The following is a 19695-nucleotide window of genomic DNA, read 5'->3' on the forward strand; positions in this document are numbered from 1 at the left end:
GGTGCTTGGGCGGGGGCAACAGTGTGAGGGCTTCTAGTGTCCTGGCCCCACTGCTGGACCTCCTGATGGCACCTGGTATTTTTGGCCACTGTGTGACAGAGTGTTGGACTGGGTGGGCCATTGGCTCGATCCAACATTGGCTTCTTTTATGTTCTTATGCAGATGTTCTACCATTGAGCAATGGTCCATCTCCAAGTGATCTGTCACTTCACTCCTGCCCCCTTTCAATTAGAAGCAGTATGAGGCTGTCTCCTCCTGCTTCTGTACTTCCTACACATTCTGACCAAAATCAGAAAGCCCCTCTCCTCAAACTTTCCGGTGCATGTGAGTGTGGATTCTCTCACTTGGCTCAAGCTACCTTGGGCACCAGCAAACACCCAACCATTTAAAATTTGCATTCAGCATGAACAACACACATGTAGAACTTTATTTAAGTCCACTGTTACGCATTTACATGAGATCTCTGTTGAGATGTTTGGTTTTGCATTTGTTAGTCTGCACAATTAGAAGCTCTGATATTAAATACTTATCCAGCAGAAGGGATTTTTTAAAAATAAGCTGTAGGTGAAGAATCCATCTTATAACCTGTTTAAAATAATTTATTAAATCCCAGACAGCAAGAAGACCCGATATACTGTCATCTTTGCAACTGTGAGGTTGCGAGAATTCCCAGCATCAGGTCAGGATTCCGAGATCTGTAAGACTGTTCTTTTAGCAGCAGTGTGACTTTTCGGGGCTTTCTGTTCTAAGAGTAGCCTCCCACACAACCCAATTTCATTCCAGCAGTCATAGAGAACACGTTGAAGCTTTTCAATAGATTTGATATCCCTTCATTAACTTTATGAACACTCGTTTGCAATACGGATATTATTTATTTTAGCTCTTTGCTACATGCTTGACGTTCAGTGAATCCTGTTTGTTGTTTTGGATTTCTCTTAAGTTGCAATCTATTAGATACTGTAATTTCAATCTTTTTGCTAGTAACTGAAAAGAAAACCAGACATCGGGCACCGGGAGAGACTCCCTTCGCTGGATACCCTGGAAAGCAGTCAGAGCAGGCAATACTGAGCAAGACTGACCAATAGCCAGGCAAGAGATATGCAGAGGTGGTTTGCCTCTGCCTATCTCTGCATCATGACCCTGGTACTCCTTGGTGGTCTCCCATCCAAATACTGACCAGCGCCGACCCTGCTTAGCTTCCGAGATCTGACGAGATCAGCCTGTTTTGGCTGCAGACCGACCCTCATGTCATCACTCAGGGTCCCCTGTCCCTCAGAAGCAGCACTGGTTGGAGATCAATGGGCTGCCTGCAATGGGAAGGGGGAAGGCAGGAAAGTTCCATTCCACTCATGGAAAATCCATTCTGGATCCAACCCAACCAACGGAGTATGCAAGAGATATTTTGCATCTCTCCCCCCCCCCCCAACTGTTTTTCTGGTTTTCCGCTCTCCGCCTCTTTCCCCACAAAGTAGTACATACAACAAAATGACAATAAAGCTGGTGCCCAAAAGGTGCAGTGACTTATCAGCTGAATATAAATGGTGCAGAAAGTAACACCAGACGGTTCTGTAGAATGGAAGGGAACAGTGGAGTCCCATTACGTTCTGTGCTGCTCCTGCCCTCTGGCATGGTTGTATGAACATACAGGAGCTCCCTTATACAGACCAAGGGTCTATCTAATTCAGTATTGTCTATGTTGCCTGGAAGTGGCTATCCAAAGTCTCAGGAACAAACAGGCCTTCCTCACCTTTTGGTACCCCAAATCCTAAGAAGATCCCTACTGGACCTGACCAGCGGTCCATGTAGTCCAGCATCCTGTCTCAAACAGTGACCAACCAATTTAACTAAAGATACTGGAGAATGAACCCAGGACATTCTGCTTTTGTGTTTTACCACTGGCTTCTTAATTTCTCAGAGCCACAGTCCCATTAGTTCAGAATTCACTGATTTCTTTTGTCTATATGCTTCCTTTTAGGCAGATCTTCACGGTAGGCCTGCATTATTAAAAACAACAAAACAAATAAAACCGCGATCCTTTAATTGCAGTAAGACTCTCTTGCTGTACACTTCCCAGGAATGATCCCTCCAAATGATGTTTGCTGCATTTCCTGTTTCTTCCTTCCTGATCTCTCACGGCTCCAAAACTGACAAATAATTCAATATGCACTTTATCAAACTTGTCCGTTGATACAGGACTGCAAGGGGAAGAGGGCTCAAACACAGAGATTCTAAAGCAAAAACTATGTCTGATATTGCATACTTTACCAGTTATGTCATGCTGTTTGAATGACTCACTGTAGATTTGATACTGATTTGGGCAATGTTTCTTCAGCCACTTGCACACATCCAGCTGGGTCCACAGTGCTACCGGCTTGGTCAGTTTCACAATGTTAGACTGGAAAGACAGAGAACAAGGAAACAGCATTGAAAGCAGTTATTTGGTTAGGCCTGATACGCTCTCAAGTATTCAAGGCATCACTTTGTACCAGGATGTTCCATGCAGGCTTTCCACCTGCAGGCGTTCCACTTCGCACAAAGTAGTCAATAACGAAGGGGATATTACTCTGACACATTTCCATATGGCTTGCAATTAATAAATCAGCACTTACAAGCTCGGGGTATCGGGCATATTTCAGAGTTTAGTGACAGGTGGGAAAATATCATCAAAGGTAACTCGGGCAACAATTTGGATAATCACGGGACGTGGAATGTCATCTTAATTAAGGCTCTTTAAGCTGGAAAGCAAATGTGATGATGTTTTCCCCAACAACAGATCCTGAACATTCAGCCTTTCAGGGTCTAATGACAGCTACATTAATATCCTGAGTCTCTGCCAAAAATATTCAGTGAAGAGCAGGGTTGGCTAATTTCTGCACTGGCAGGGCGGACAACTATAATCTCCAGACATTCACCTGGAGGGCAAAACCCAGCCCTCTCAGAACCCATAACGACTTTGGCACCAGCTATTCATAAGAGTTTTATGGATATGGAGTCCTTGACACTTCTGATGGCTCGGGGGTCACTGACTGAGCGATCTGAAGAACTCGTGAGCAGCTCCCTCACTTTCCAGAACAGGAAAGGAAAGAGCAATATGACCAACTGTGGGCTTGGCCCTCTATTGGAGTTTGGGGAGAGAGGTATTTTGTTCCTGAGAGGGAACCAAAGGAGAGTCCTGAGGGGAAAAGAGAGTCTTGAGGGGGGAACAGAGTTCTGAGGAAAGCTGGCCCATAGCTACAATGGGGCTATTGGAGGCGCCGCCTCCTTTCTTAAAGGGCCAGCCCCACAAGATTTTTTTGAGATGAATGGGGGGGCCTGCACGCACAGCCCTCTGCTTCTTCTCAAAAGCATTTAAAGGGATCCTTTAAATGCTTTTGAGAAGAAGTGGGGGATGGCACACACCTCTCTTCCTCCCTCCTGCAGGATCTAAAGGGCCCTCCAGCTGATCAGCGGGCCACATGCTCCCCACCGATCAGATGAAGGGCCCTTTAAATCTTTCAGGAGGGGAGGGCGGGGGTGGCCGCTGGTGATGGGGCTTGGGGGCATATTGGAGCTGACATAAAAATAATGGCAGCCCCACCAGAAAAACTTTTGCCCCGCAAACCACAAAATCCTGGGTACGGGCCTGGAGGAAAGAGTCTTCTAAGGAGGAAAAGCGGGCGACAGAAGCCATCCGGGTGCAAGGGCAGAGAAGAGAGTGACCCGAGAAGGACAATCAAGAGAGCTGCACCCTCCAAAGCAGCCATTTTCTCCATCAGAACTGATCTCTGTCATCTGGAGATCACTTGTTAGATCTCCAGACCCTGCCTGGATGTTGGCAACCCTAATCGAGACCCTCAGATGGGTCATGGAACCCTGCCAGCTTTGTTGCAAACCCACCTACAGATGCCATTATTTGGGTTGCTTTTTGGTGTACATATGTAGACAGCAAGGGCACCACACCTCCTACCGCTTCTAAAGGTATGCTCGGAAGCAATGAAGCAAGGTCACTCAGTGGTGGAGAGGATTCTTTTATGCACCGGCAGGCTGAGATAGCCCTCCTCCCCAGAAAAGCCTCCTTTTGACCTCTTTCTCCTCCCCCACCCATACCTCCCAGTCTACCAATGACTTTCAGCACAGAGCTTCAATCCCCCACTAATGATGCTATCGTTCTAGGTCCTCCTCCACCTGACATGTTACTCTGATGTCACAGGACTTCCTGTCACATGCTTGCAGCTTGGTGAGGCCTGTGCTATTATTGCTTTGATGCTACAGGTGAGTCCTGAGCCTTGAAAGGTTGACTACTATTGACGTAACTGAACAAGGGAAACAAACGATCTAGCTTGTTCAAAGCGGAAAACTGAGGAGACATAATATTTAGTCTCCAGTTCTGCAGTTAGATGGTAGCATACAATTTAAGTCCTTTGATGAAACAAACAGAATTTAGATTGGAAGTGTTGAGCTCCATTAAAACCTCTTTGGTTTGGTAGGACAGCCGTGATTAAAATAAATATCCTTCTGAGAATATTATTTATTTTCATAAACATACCCTCTTGTTATCCCTAGGAACTTTTTAAATAAATTGCAGGGGGCTGGTGATAAATCCATCTGAAATGATAAAGCACTGCAAAATAGAGCTCCTATAATGTGGCACAGTATACAGTGAAATGGTTTGGCATTCCTTAATCTTATAAAGTATTATCCTGCAGCCATTTTAACAGCTATGTTGTTGTTGTTGTTCAGTCGCACAGTCGAGTCCGACTCTTCGCGACCCCATGGACCAGATCACGCCAGGCCTTCCTGTCTTCCGCCGTCCTCTGAAGTTTGCTCAATTTCATGTTCGTTGCATCTATGACACTGTCTAACCATCTCATCCTTTGCCGTCCCCATCTTCTTTGACCTTCAAGCGCTCGGCCTTCCTTATAGTCCAACTCTCGCAGCCATACACGACTACTGGGAATACCATTTGTTTGACCATGCGGACTTTTGTTGGCAGGGTGATGTCTCTACTTTTTATCATGCTGTTTAGGTTCGCCATCGCTTTCCTCCCAAGGAGCAGGCGTCTTTTAATTTCATGGCTGCAGTCACAGTCTGCGGTGATTTGGGATCCCAGGAACGTGAAGTCTGTCACTCCTTCCACGACTTCTCCTTCTATTTGCCAAGGAGTGATGAGGCCGGATGCCATGATCTTAGTTTTTTTGGTGTTGAGCTTCAAGCCCACTTTTGCGCTCTCCTCTTTTACCCTGAGCAAGAGGCTTGTTAGGTCACTTTCTGCCATTAGAGTGGTATCGTCTGCATATCTGAGGTTGTTGATCTTTTCCCCAGCAATCTTAATTCCTGCTTCTGATTCATCCAGACCAGCATTTCGCATGATGTACTCTGCATATATATTAAATAAGCAAGGTGACAATATACATCCTTGTCGTACTCCTTTTCCTATGCTAAACCAATTAGTTGTTCCATATCCGGTTCTAACTGTTGCTTCTTGACCCTTATACAGGTTTCTCAAGAGACATGTGAGGTGGTCTGGTACTCCCATCTCTTTAAGGACCTGCCATAGTTTAAAGGAAAAGGGGAGCGGGGATTCACTAGTAAGGAGGAATTTGGGACCAGCTATTTAAAAACAGTAGTTTAAAATTATTGTGATAACTCTGACCAGAGTTTTAATTGCAAAGTACTGGGAATAAAATAATCTATTTCACTCTGACAATGTAAAATTCAGAATGTAATGCCTTTTAACTAACATAACATCTCTTAAGATTATTTGGAAGGTCAAACTACATGTAAGGAGACATCTGAGGATCAATGACTATCTTTCTTAAAATCTCGGAACACTACCATGTGAAATAAACATGTATGACTAGGGTTGGCATCTGGTTTGGAGGGAACATTTTCTGTGGGGAATCAACCCCAGTTCTCCCAGATTAGAGTCTGCACCCCTAACCACTACACCAAATTGGCTCAAGGTCATTATCACTAGACATGGTGTAGCTGAGTGAAGGCTGTGGTCACGCATTAATCCGGCTACTTTCTTCTTGGGCATTGGCTAATTAATAGTTCTTTTTATCACGAGTATTGAAAAATCAAATTCTTCTCTCTTTAAACGTTATGGGGAACTCAGATAACAAACAATCCAAGAATTAAAGATTCCAGTTTGTGATGCAATACCATGTAGCTAAGCCATGTAAGACAAATAATTGATTCTGATAATACCTAGCAAATGACAAACATCCATTTCCTTCTTTGCCTAATGTGTGTCTTTCTCCAGGATTCAGCCATTAATTCTCTGTCATGCTGCTTCTCATTGCTATTCCCATTTTTAAAAGAATTAATGTTCTTGAAAGTTTTCAATTTTCTGCATACAACCTGTAAATTCTTCAAGTCAGCTAAACAACAGAAAGTGTTCCAATGATGTCATTATGAGCAAACATCCTTTCAACAACATCAAATCTAAGACTGTTTTTAATCAAGCTGTGCTATTTGCCTTTAATAACTATTGCTCAGGTCTCCTGCAAGCAGAATAATAAACACAGATTTTGTTGTCCCCCAACAGAATCTGAAGAACTATATATGTAAATGGTCTTCCTTGTGTCCAGTGGTCTTTGGAAAGCTGTAAAACGGAGCTCTTCCACCAGGCTTTCAATTAGGGGGAACATCATGGCCCTAACGCCTTAGCACCAGCATCACCCCCAGCCTGACGATTAACAGCCTGGCAGGAGCCTGGACCCTGGACTATGGTGTAGGCGACCATTCAAATGTTGAGAGAACCTTGCCATATCCCATTACAGTCATGTGCTGAGTAGTTATGGTTTTATATTGTGATCTTAACTTAATTCTGTTTTTAGTATATCTGGAGTTTTAATGTATACATCTATAGCTATGTTTGTTAGCCGCCCTGAGCCTGCCATGGCGGGGAGGGCGAGATATAAACGTAACAATAAATAAATAAAATAAATAGAACTAGGGATGGGCACAGACTGGGAAAGCCCAGTTCAGTTTGGGGCTCATGAACCGGGCAGCCCCAAACCGAACCCCCGAGCCAAAAACCCTACCCAAACTGAACCAGTTTGGGTCCCCCTGGCAATGCATTCATGCCACTTCTGGGTGGCTGTCAGACTCCCATCGCATCAACGAAGCACACACTTGTAGAAAGGTTTTACTTTTATTTGAAGCAATAGGTGTATAACAGGATCATTGTTCAGAATGAGGCATAAGCATGGATCCCAATAGATTATAGTGAATTCAAAAAACTGAGGCCCAATTGCGGGACTTCCCGCGCGCGCCATTGAGTCTGGGAAGCAATGCTCCTACTTAATCATAACATACTGCTTCTCATGGATAAAGCCATGAGATCACCCAAGCTACTACCCGCCAGCAACCACCTGTGGCCTTGAGAGATACGGACGTTCCGGCAACTAGGCAATTAAGCGTATAAACAGGCATACATGGGAAAGTGAATGCAAACAAGCGCATACCCAAAGAATAAGGACACGGACGGATGCACTCAGAGCATAGTGAAACATAAGAGCGTACACAGAGTACAGGGAAACATATTGGCAGCTTGCTGACAGTGGCGTTGGGTGCCACCCCAGCATGCCCGCATCATCTGGAAGTGACGCAAGGCGATGTACTCATTTCACTTCTGGATGATGTGGGTGCCAATGCCTCCCAGAAGTGGGGTGGGCACAACAGGGGGCTGAACACCCAACCGATATTACTATCTTTACACCTGTGCTTACTTGAAATACATGTCACAAAACAATAGTTGCCTTCATAAATCCACTCTTGTGAAAACTGAATGAGTGAAGAGCAGGATTTATTCACTTCATTTACATTCCTCCCTAGTGGGAAACCAAAGTGGCTTACATTGTTCTTCTCTCCTCCATTTCATCCTCACAAAAATCCTGTGAGGGAGACTAGAAAAAGAAGAAGAAGAAGAGGAGATTGGATTTATACCCCGCCCTTCACTACCCAAAGGAGTCTCAGAGCGGCTTACAAACTCCTTTCCCTTCCCCTCCCCACAACAGACACCCTGTGAGGTAGGCGGGGCTGAGAGAGCTCCTGACAGAAACTGCTCTTTTTCAAGAACAGCTCTTATCAGAACTATGGCTTGCCCAAGGTCATCCAGCAGGTGCAAGTGGAGGAGTGGGGAATCAAACCCGGTTCTCCCAGATTAGAACCTGTGCACATAACAACTACACCAAATCGCTTCTCGGCCTTTTGGCTAAGATCAAGTGTGTGTACACCAAACTGGTTAGGCTGAGAGTGTGTGACAGGCCCAACGTCACCCAGCAAGCTTCCATGGCAGAGTGTGGAGCAGATCCAGACCCTGCGTCATGGCAATGACCTCATTACTGCTTGCCAGAACGAGCAGCCTCAATCCCGGATGTTGTAGCCTAGGGAACCCTATCCATCAAACACAAAAAGAGCTTACCGTGCCAAGGGAGGATAGGAAGAGAACCCTATGAATGCTGTAGCAGGGCTTGAATGCCGCCACTGAGCAAATGCAAAACTACCCATAATCCAGCGATGGTGAGCAAATCTTGGGGATGATCAAAGAGGGATTTGACTCAGCAAAATGACAGCAACAAAACAGGTAAACTGGAATGCTATCTGCAATTGTTATGAAGTTTGAAGCATTCCCTAATCATTAGGAATCAATGATCAGCAACCTGAACTTTGGCAGGACTGTTATGAATGATGCTAGACCGTTTGATTGTCTCCTAAGAAGCTTGAGAATGTTACCATTCACTGCACTGGAAGGGTGGGTGGTGCCCACGAGGAAGAAGACTTGCCCGCAGCCTGGAGGCAAGACAGGGTAGAACAGCTGAGAAGAACAAGGTGATGGGAAGAAAGAGAATGGCAGGAAGCTGAGAGTTGGATATCTACCTAGAAGCTTCCCAGAAAAGAGTTTGCTTCCTTAGTGTATGAGTGGGGAGATGGACGTGTCTGACAGTGCCTCAGTTACAGGGTGGAAGGCCACCCCAAGGAATGTGTTTTCCCTGGCTCCAGTGAATGAACTGGGCTTTTACTGTGGATACTGTATCCAGAACAAAGCAGAAACCAGTGTATACCAACCTCAGGCATTGTGCTACACCAGCCCAGGGCCAGGTAAAACACTTGGACCCCCAGGTGGCTATCCCTAAAACAGACTGATAGCCAATAACAGGTCCACTACGGGTCCTTGTCCAGTCATACAGGAAGAAGGGTCACTGGGGGAATGCCAAACAAAACAGGAAAGTCTCCACCTGCTGGCGGAAGACGGTGATAGAGGGGGGACAAATGAATCTCCCTGGGAAGGGAATTACATAGTTTCCGTGCAACAACTGAAAAGACCATTCCCAATTTGCTACCCGTCTAACCTCAGATGGCAGAGGATTCGGAAGTAGGGCCTCTGATGAAGACCTTAGTGGTCAGGTAGATTCATATATAACTAGGCAGGGGTGTCAAACGTACAGCCCGGGGACCGGAACTGGCCCATCCAGGCCTATTATCCAGTCCACGAGCAAGGAAAAGGAGGGTGGTGGCAGCAGCGGCAAGAGCAGTGAAAAGACCCATATCAGGTCGGCTGGCTGGAGAGTCCATCCCCCCCCCTTCTCACTCTCAGTTGAGCCAGGCTGCACACATATGGCCACAACCCCCTCGTCTCCTGTCAGAAGCAGGGGGGGTCGCTGCCTCCCCATCAGTCCACATGTGCATGCTGGGCCTCCCCCTTTGCTTCAGCAGAAGCCGTCTCCTTCACCACCGTCGCCACCACCCTCTTCTCCTCCTCCGCCTGCCTCTCTTGCTCTTTCCCCACTGCGATGCCAGAGAAGCGGCCCCTTGGAAGGAGGGAAGGAAGAAGAAGAGAGGGAGACAGTAATTATGTGTGAAAGTGGTGGTGGTGGTGGTGGTGGGGAGCTGCTGATGAAAAAAGACATTAGGGGAAGTATAGGAATGGGAATGCCAGAGTGTATCTGGGGGGAGGGGTATAAGGGACTGGAGGGAGGGGCACGGAAGGGAAGGGTTGAAGGGGATGCAGTGGGGTGCGTGGTTGGAACTGAGCTTGGAAAACCATGGGAGAGGAAGAAGAATATGGCTGTTGGGGAGGGGGAAGGTGCTGAGTGTTTGTGTTGGGGGTGTGTGGCATGCAAGAACAGGGGTGTATTTGGAGGCTAAGATAAAACAGGAGTCTTGAGCCACCTGAAAGACTTAGTGGGACTTTGTTGCATCATTTTTATTTTCTAGACATCTGTATCTTGCTTTTCTCCCCAAATGGGGACCCAAAGCAATTTACAAGTATCATTCTCCCCATCTATGTTTTTATCCTCACAACAACTGCGCGGGGTATGTTAGGCTGAGAGACTGGGCCAAAGTCACCCAGCAGCTGCCATGGCAGAGTGGGGCTTATGAACCTGGGGCCATGGCAGAGTGGAGCTTATGAAACTGGGCCCCCCAGTTGTTAGTCCCCATGCTCAAACCTCAGCACCATGGGGGCATGTGCGTCTTTGTGGAAGGACTCAGGCCTCTAAGTGGAACTGAAGTGCAAGGAAAGGAGTGGTCAGTGGAAGCAGATTTGAGATTTGGAGGAGAGTGGATTCATGTGGATGAATCACACAGAGGTGGTGGGAGAAAAGGGTTGATTTTGGAGTTCTGGTCATTGATTGGTGGCTGGTGAATCTGTGGAGGGTTCATTGTGGTGGATTGAGCAAGTGTTGAGGGAGGTGGCTCCCATTCCTTGGAGAATTTATATTATATGTGTACATTTTGGGGTGGACCTCTCTAAGTGGGGAAGAAACCCTGATTCACACACAAAAATGCTTCCAGGGTTGCAGAGAGAAAAAAGTTGTTGATCTATTGTTGTGGGGAAGTGTATTTTCTGAGAGGAAAGAGGGGCCCTGGGATTACCTGTGCCAGGGAGGGGAGGGGAGGGGGAATGGACAGGAAAATTTTCTCTAAGGTGGGAGTCCTGCTCAAGATGGATGACACATAGTGAGTCAGTACAGTCGACCAAATGGGGCATTCACACTGCTCCCCAACTACCAATGAAAGGATGACACAAATCGCAGGTAGGTGGGAGAGCAGTGTGATGCTGTCTTGAAGGATAAGGTTTCTGAAGTTGGCATTATCAAAATTTGCAAGTTTTGGGGTCTGGATTACCCCAAGGTTAAGGGCTTTGCTTCTAAATTCTGTCTATGTTTGGGACAACGTACATCTGTGAACAGCTCTTTTCTGTAATAAAAGCCAATAAATCAAAAGTGCGTTCTCTGCTTACAGATACACACCTAAACAGCATAATGAAGACTGCTACAACACAGACGTTGACTCCAGAATTCGATGCAATAATTCAGAGCAAGAGGTGTCATTTATCAAAGACTGTTAAAGAAAGGAAATACTATAAGAGTGTTGATCTTTTCAGCGTGTTTGGATTCTGAGTAAAAAAATAATATCATTAATTGGGTTTGCCGGTGTCCTTTATAAAGTTTGTATCTCTGGTACCTGGCATTACATTTTATGACACACATAACAAAGCGACATTTATGTCAGGTCCTTCCCTTGTAAGAAATAAGTTCGACACCTCTACCTTAAGATATGCTGCATACCATACCCCAAGCTACTGTCTCTTTTATGTGCAATCAACCATCCTCTGCCTCCAATCCTTGCTGACTATGTTAGTTAGGGCTGGCTTCAGGTGGTACCAAGGCCACATATAGGCTGGGGAGCCCAAGACTGCAAAAACCTCATTACTCCCAAAGCATCGCCCCGCTTTCCCTCTTCAGCCAAGTGGTTTGGAAGCTGTGTTAGAGAATGGATGCAGCCCAAGGCTTGTATTAGAAGGGTTACCTGGGCCAACTCAGGGTATCTCATGCAAGGACTCCCAAATCTCATGCAATTGTTAAGGCACGTAGGTTAGCAGTTATTGAAACAGAGATATCCCTTGCTCCACAAGTTTGTAGTTAATGAGTTCTCTGAAACCAACACTCCAAACCCTACCCTAAGAGGGCTTTTGTCTGTACCTATAATAAGCCTATGAGTTTAGCATACACGTGTCATCCTTATTTATAAAGATATCAAATACAAAAGGATCGAGTACAGGGACTATTGATGTTTGAAAATACAATCCATTAACAACCCCTTAACAAGAAGACAGGGCCAAGCCTTCTTACTTTAAGTGTAAATATGTTCCTAGTGCTAAATTGCTTCTCAAGTGTCAAGAATACATATTAGAAGCCACTTACAGCCTTTGAGGACTCTTTAAACCCTTGTCTAGGAAAAGGTTTATGGTGTTCTCCTCAGGGACTTGTAGCTTCTCTTTTTTAAAAAAGGTTGCATCGATTCATTCACTCTTAGGAGAATCCTGTCTGCTTAGGTTAAAAATAGCTGCCATTTCAGGAGCACCAACATGGTTGTATTTCTGTAGGCAGGAAACAGGGGGAAAGGCCAGTTTAGGTTTCCAATATCTGTTGGCCCCTGAAGTGCCAGAAGATATAGAATTCTATGAGATCTGAACATGCTGGGAAAGTGGGCGGATGTGAACAAGATGCAATTTAACAAAGATAAGTGCCGAGTTCTACATCTGGATAACAAAAATGAGGAACATGCATACTGGATGGGGGATACACTTCTGGGTAGCAGTGTGTGTGAACAAGATCTTGGGGTACGGGTGGACCATAAGTTAAATATGAGCAGCCAGTGTGATGCGGCAACAAAAAAGGCTAATGCAATCTTGGGGAGGCATAACATCAAGATGTCACAGTCACAGTCCACTGCATTGGTCAGGACGCATCTGGAGTACTGCATGTAGTTCTGGAGGCCTCACTTCAAAAAGAATATGGACAGAATGGAACGGGTGCAGAGGAGAGCGACAAGGATGATCAGGGGCCTGCAGACCAAGCCCCATAAGGAAAGACTGAGGGACTTGGGAATGTTCAGTCTAGAGAAGAGGCAGTTGAGGGGGGACAGGATTGCTCTCTCTCTTTTTTTTTGAGCCCCTCGAAGGGGAATTTTTTATTACATTTTTATAAACACTACAAACTACAACAGAAATAAGATAAGGGACTACATCTAGGGACAAAGTAAAGATACCCACTAATACCTAAAAACCCAAGAGAGGAGATCTTCTAATCAGCTTACACAAACATCAAGTCTTAATTCCACTAATCCCTTTACAAACTGAGTCAGATATATCATCGTCTTTTACAATTCTTAAATTCAACTGTTATTAAGAAATACCTCCAAGCATCTCAATTCAACATTTTTTAAAGGCACACATCAGAGTCCTTCAGCCTTCACTTCTCCTTGCCCCGTCTCTTCCGCAATTTATAAGAGCTTTTAGGAGCTGCTGCCCCTTTCTCTGAAAGAGAGTCCTTTCCGGAAGAATCCGAGTCCAGTTCACCACTGGACTTACTGTCCTCCCCTTCTTTTTCTTCGTCCTCTGGCCCTCCCAACTGGACTCTTAAAAATTCCCGAGCTTTCAGAACAGAGTCAATCTTTTCTTTTTTATCCTTGATTTTGAAGGTAAAGCCTTCTGGAGTTAGCCATCTATATACAATTGAATTTGTCTGAAGAAAGAGAATAAGATCTTTGTATTTCTTTCTCCTTTGCCTTATTTCAAATGGAATGTCTTTGAGTACTCTGATAACATTTTCCCCACTTTCAGGGGTACTCCAGATACTGCTTTCAGGATTTCATCCCTCACATGCCTCTTGCTCTCTTGAAGTATCTGAAGGGCTGTGACGTAGAGGAGGGCAGGGAGCTGTTCCTGTTAGCAGCAGAGGATAGGACTCACAAGAATGGGTTTAAATTAAGGGCGGGAAGGTACCAACTGGATATCAGGGGAAACTTTTTTACAGTAAGAGTTCTGCAGCAGTGGAATCAGCTGCCTAGGGAGGTGGTGAGCTCCCCCTCCCTGGCAGTCTTCATGCAGCGGCTGGACAAAGACTGGTCAGGGATGTTCTAGGCTGATCCTGCATTGAGCAGGGGGGTTGGACTAGATGGCCTGTATGGCGCCTTCCAACTCTGTCATTCTAGGATTCTATGTATTCTTACATTAGATGAACTCAAGAGATTTCAGTTCCTGGCTTCTGGTAGTGGATACTTCCCTGCCCACTAACAGATATTCTTTTGGCAGCCCAAATGCCATGCAGTAAACAGGACTAATGTAACTTTGGACGCAGGCTCCAAGAGGAAGTCTAGAAACTACCTGTGTGGAGCTGCCCTCTTGCCACTCTGGTTTTGCCGGGGACAGTTGTGCAGGTACCTAGAAACAGTGTTCCCAGTCCGTTACATGTTCCTTCAGGTTTTCCCTCCTGTTGTACCTCCAGCGAGGGTATCAGCCGTCTTTGGGGCTCAACAAGTGAAGGCATGTGGGTGGAGTTTGTGGAAGAAAGTAAACAGAAAGGAGAGAAGAAAAGGAAAATGGGTGCACAAAACCAGACTGGGGTGGATAGCAGGGATGAGGTGGGTGAACTCACGGGCCCAGCAACTCTCAGTGTGCCTTTGGCCATGCTCATAAGAAAATTATAGGCTTAGAAACAGCAGAAACGGATACTGCAAGAAGGAGGCCAAAGGAATGTGGCTATTAGCCACAAGGTATAGATAGGGACTCAGGGGCAAGTGATGCTCTGTCTTCTTGGTGCTTGGGGGGGGTCAACAGTGGGAGGGCTTCTAATGTCCTGGCCCCACTGGTGGACCTCCTGATGGCACCTGGTATTTCTGGCCACTGTGTGACACAGAGTGTTGGACTGGATGGGCCTTTGGCCTGATCCAACATTGGTGTCTCTTATGTTCTTATGAATGTTTGAAGGAATTGGCAGAACTTGAATGGCAGTCAAGGTCATAATATACTTGGAAGTTCAGCAACACAGAGAAGGAGCACAGGAAAGGCTGGGAGAAAATTGTGAAAGCACATCGCTCTCCATGCAGAATGTGGTGTCGGATTATAGCCCAAGTCACCACAGACTATCTTCAACGTTTAGCATTTCACAAAACAGACCCAATTACTTGCTACCTCTTTACGAAATGATGCAACGGCACCTGGCCAATCTTTCCTTCCAGTTCTTTTGCTCCAAAACTAATTTTAATTTTTTTTCTACTCTAAATCTACCTCCTAAATCCAGTGCAATTCGATTTCAGAATTGCACCAACGCAGCCTTTGTACAGATTCCGCTTTTACAATGGCATTGACCACACCAAAAGCAAACAAGGAACTGGGGGGGGGGGGGGGATGCAAAAAAAAAAGTTAAATCAGCAGATTTAATATGTGACATTTAATTTCATGCTCTGTTTGTTCCATTGTGCAAAGCAGAGAGCAGTTATATCACAGGCTCCAAAATAATAATAAAAAAAATTAAAATGATAGCTGGGGCATTATTTGGTCGCATATTTCAGGGGCTGGGAACATTAGCACTCGAAGCCCACACAAGCCCTTAAATAACCACGGAAAGTTTCAACAGTGACTTTACAAGGGATCTCAGCAGCTTTACTGAGGCTGCCTTCAAAGCTTTGCCGGTTTCCAAGGTCAATGTATTCCCCAGTGTTTCCACATCTTTATTTATTGCCGCTTCCCTCTTTACCCAAGATAGCTGTACTTCAGAACAGTAAAGATTTGAAGGAGAATGCCAGAACAGCAAACAATAATGTGCTTTACATACTGCAATTCAGGTGGTTGTTGTTTAAAAAAAAATAGAGGTTTGTCAACAGACAAACCTCAGCAACCAACAATACATATTTTGTGTTTGGGAATGTGCTTCAGTTGAAAAATCAGGTATTCTGTTTTTCAAAAAAAAAAAGCATGAAGAGAAAAGGCAAACGGTGACTTGATTTTTTTTTCTTCCACAGCAAGTTTTCTGAAAGGCTGCTTAGAAGAAGATGGAGAGGCAACAGGTTGAGCATGTTTAACACATCAGAAAGACGAGGACGGAGTTGGATCTGACCATCATTTTTGCTGTCAAAAAGGGATGGGGAAGCCCCCTTTAACCACTCAAAAAGTCCATGCTGAAGATCATGGGAACTGCATGCACAAAAGGCATGCAGGATGGGATCTGTAATAAGAAGTGGAATGAGATGAGACGGAATAAAAAAGGAGGTTGGATCCAACCCAATATTTAACATCATTTCTTAGATCTGTATTCTCACCCTCCCCAAAAGAGCGATCCCATTTTGTCCTCATAACGATCCTATGAGCTAGGTAAAGCAGAGAAACAGCCCAGAGCCCAGGGCTCAACCAGTGAAACTCATGGTTCAGCAGGGAATAGAACCCGGGTCAATTTCTGGTGCTTTTCCCACCACACCATAGTATAAATTGCAAACTGAGTTATTTCTGCCCTCAAACAGCAATACATTTGAGGAAGTTCCTTGCCAAAGGATGTAGTGGTGGCCACTAACAGGGCCAAACTAGACAACATCCCTCCACACATTGTTTTTAGAGGCCCAAAGCCCAGAGCCAGCGCCATGTAGTGGCTAAGGGCAGCAGACTCTAATCTTGATTCTCCACTCTTCCTGCATATGAAGCCTGCTGGGTGACCTCGGGCCAGTCACAGTTCTCACAGAACTCTCTCAGCCCCACCTGCCTCACAAGGTGGATGCTGTGGGGAGAGGAAGGGAATGTGATTGTAAGTTGCTTTGAGACTCCTTAAGGTAGAGAAAAAAAATTAAAGGTAAAGGTTCCCTTGCTCGAAAGCCAGTCGAATCCGACTCTAAGGTTGCGGTGCTCATCTCCGTTTCAAAGCCGAAGAGCCAGCGCTGTCTGAAGACGTTTCCGTGGTCATGTGGCCGGCATGACTAAACACCAAGGCGCACGGGACGCTGTAGAGAAAAGCAGGCTACAAAAACCAACTCTTCTTCTACCTGTACTCTTCTTCCGAATGTTCCTAGGGTTTGGGACTCTTGAAAACAGCACCATGCCCTAGCCCCAAGCAGGATCAGGCCCCCAAAGAGTGGAAATGACAGCACTAAAATGATGACACCATCACCCAGGGATGACCTGTTTCTGCTTTGGCCCTAGTTTGGAAGGGGACTAAAATTCATAGCTTTCAACAAGCCATGAGGACTTTACTCATCATGAGGCTCAAGGGAGCCTGGCTATTCAGAGCCGGCATGACTCTGTCAGTCAGTGTGGGACAGCGACAGGGGAGGGTGGTATTGGCGACTGTGTTCCAGAGGCATCTGGTTGTGAAACTGTGTGAAACACGATGCTGGACTTGACGGAGCTGATCCAGCATGGTGCTCTTACCTACCATCGAATGGCATTCGATAGCGGCTATGTTTGTTGTTTCTCCCCAACCAGTCTAGCCTTTTATTATGCAGATAATATTTGCCAACTGCCTATCTTTCAATCCTCAGCTCCATTCAGCTTTTGCCATTAAAGTTACTGTCTGATCCTACACATATCTATACTGGAATCATAGATTTGGAAGGTACCTCCAGGGTCATCTAGTCCAACCCCCTGCACAATGCAGGAAATTCACAAATACCTCCCACACACACACCTCCAGTGACCCCTGTTCCATGCCCAGAAGATGACAAAAAACTTTCGGGATTCCTGGCCTAACTGGCCTGGAGAAAAACTGCTTCCTGACCCCAAAGTGGCAATCAGCATTTTCCTGGGTGTGTAAGAAAGGGCCGCGAGAACTAAGCACTGATGCAACCCTTCCTGTCTTCCTTCTCATGATCTGCCTAAGTTCACAAAATCAGCGTTGCTGTCAGATGGCCATCTAACTTCTGTCTGAAAACCTCCAAAGAAGGAGAGCCCACCATCTCCCAAGGAAGTCTGTTCCACTGAGGAACCGCTCGGAAGTTCTTCCTAATGTTCCGCCGAATCTTCCCAATGTTTAGCCGAAATAATATCCTAGTGCACTGGTTAGTGAATGTCCCATTTTGTCAGCTGTACTGACTCAATGTGCGTAATCTGCTCGGAGTCCCTTTGAGAAAGGAAGACTACAAATAATGTAAGTCAATATATAAAATAACTGTGTTTAGAAGAGCTATTTTCAAAGGGGTCCATTATTTGAAAGGCCAAAAAAACCAAAACCCTACAACATAAGGAACAATTTCTTTTTGTAAGTGAAGAAGAGGACCATATTTATGAGCAAGCCTAATGGCAGAGCCACTTTGGGGGCATCTGCCAGAAGAGAAGAGATTGGAATTATACCCCGCCCTTTACTACCCAAAGGAGTCTCAGAGCGGCTTACAAACTCCTTTCCCTTCCCCTCCCCACAACAGACACCCTGTGAGGTAGGTGGGGCTGAGAGAGCTCTTGACAGAAACTGCTGTTTTTCAAGAACAGCTGTGCCAGAACTATGGCTTGCCCAAGGTCATCCAGCAGCTGCGAGTAGAGGAGTGGGGAATCAAACCTGGTTCTCCCAGATTAGAGTCCGCGCACTTAACCACTACACCAAACCAAAGGATCTGTGAACATTTATGCTACTGGACAACTGTACACATTTGTCAAATGCCACAGCTCAGTCCCGAAATATTAAAAAATTGAGACTTCTGCAATTTTTGCTAGCAGATAATGAACTTGTAGGTTTGGCTTCCTATCTATTCGGACACTGCTGTAGAGTCTGCAGGTGGCATAAGAACATAAGAGAAGCCAATGTTGGATCAGGCCAATGGCCCATCCAGTCCAACACTCTGTCACACAGTGGCCAGAAATACCAGGTGCCATCAGGAGGCCCAGCAGTGGAGCCAGGACACTAGAACCCCCCCCGCGGGCCCCCCCCCAAGCACCAAGGATACAGAGCATCACCTGCCCCAGCCTGTGAGTTCCTATCTATCTATACCTTGTGGCATAAAAATTGAGGTGGTAAAATCTCCACTTTTAGGTACAAATTCCATAAACCCAAGAAAGCTGATTCACAGAGAGAAAAGCAGCAGTGATGATTTCAAATAGCAAAGGGAGAGACAATGAATTGCAACATGTAAATCCCCACTGATTACATGGTCCTGAGCACAAGATGCACAGGTGGATGAATTTTGCGTTTAAGAATACAACCCGCACATGAAACCAGATATGAGAAGTCTTGTCCCTCAGAGTTTAATTAAGTGCATTGATAACAGCGGCACCAATTTCTTCCTTAACAATTTATAAAACTCTTGAGTAAAGCAATCAGAGTCTGGGGATTTATTACTACACACTGAGAGACAATAAGATGTAATCTAGGAGTCACTTCCTCCAGAGAATTCCTGATGTAACCCAACTCGTTAATCAATTTCTAGTGAGGATATTACTTGGAAGTAAATATCGAGAAAAGTTTTTTGTGGTGTTTGTTGTTTCTTTTTAAAATGTAGGATCTGAACAGCTCGTATACCAGATTTAATTTGTGATAACGTGAGTTTGATAAACCCACAGGGGTCATTCATGAAAAACTGATATCCTCTACAATTTATCAAAAGCCAAAATTTTCCAGTTTGTGGCATGTAACGGATCACACAGCTGTGCTCCATTCGGAAGAAATTTATGTCACATGAGAACAGAGGTGAACGGCCCTGTTAGAGTGGCTATCTTGTTCCGCTATTATTCAGAATATTACATAACGTTAGAATGGGAAGTACAAGATTTATAATTACAGGTGAGTATAGGCTATGGTTTTTAAGAAAAAAACAAACATAGCTACACATGAATCAAAGATCCTGCACTGCTCATGCAAATATATATAGGACAGGTATGCTCATTTTGCAGAAACTATTGTGATAAACGTAAGAGCCCGGGCTAGCCTGATCCCATCTTGGAAGGTAAGC

At 45.3% G+C, this 19695-nt stretch overlaps 1 protein-coding gene across 1 annotated transcript in view; it reads right to left on the reverse strand.

Moving 5' to 3' along the window:
• The window catches only part of SAMD12 (sterile alpha motif domain containing 12), a 344079-nt gene that overhangs the window by 247388 nt on the left and 76996 nt on the right, over positions 1–19695 (reverse strand). Inside the window, exon 3 of the mRNA XM_015417983.1 lies at positions 2266–2395. Coding sequence (XP_015273469.1) covers positions 2266–2395 — 130 coding nt within the window. The remainder of the gene's footprint in view (positions 1–2265; positions 2396–19695) is intronic.

Source organism: Gekko japonicus, unplaced genomic scaffold (genome assembly GCF_001447785.1).
Source record: "Gekko japonicus isolate JY-2015 unplaced genomic scaffold, Gekko_japonicus_V1.1 scaffold1054, whole genome shotgun sequence".
Classification (NCBI taxonomy): Eukaryota; Metazoa; Chordata; class Lepidosauria; order Squamata; family Gekkonidae; genus Gekko; species Gekko japonicus.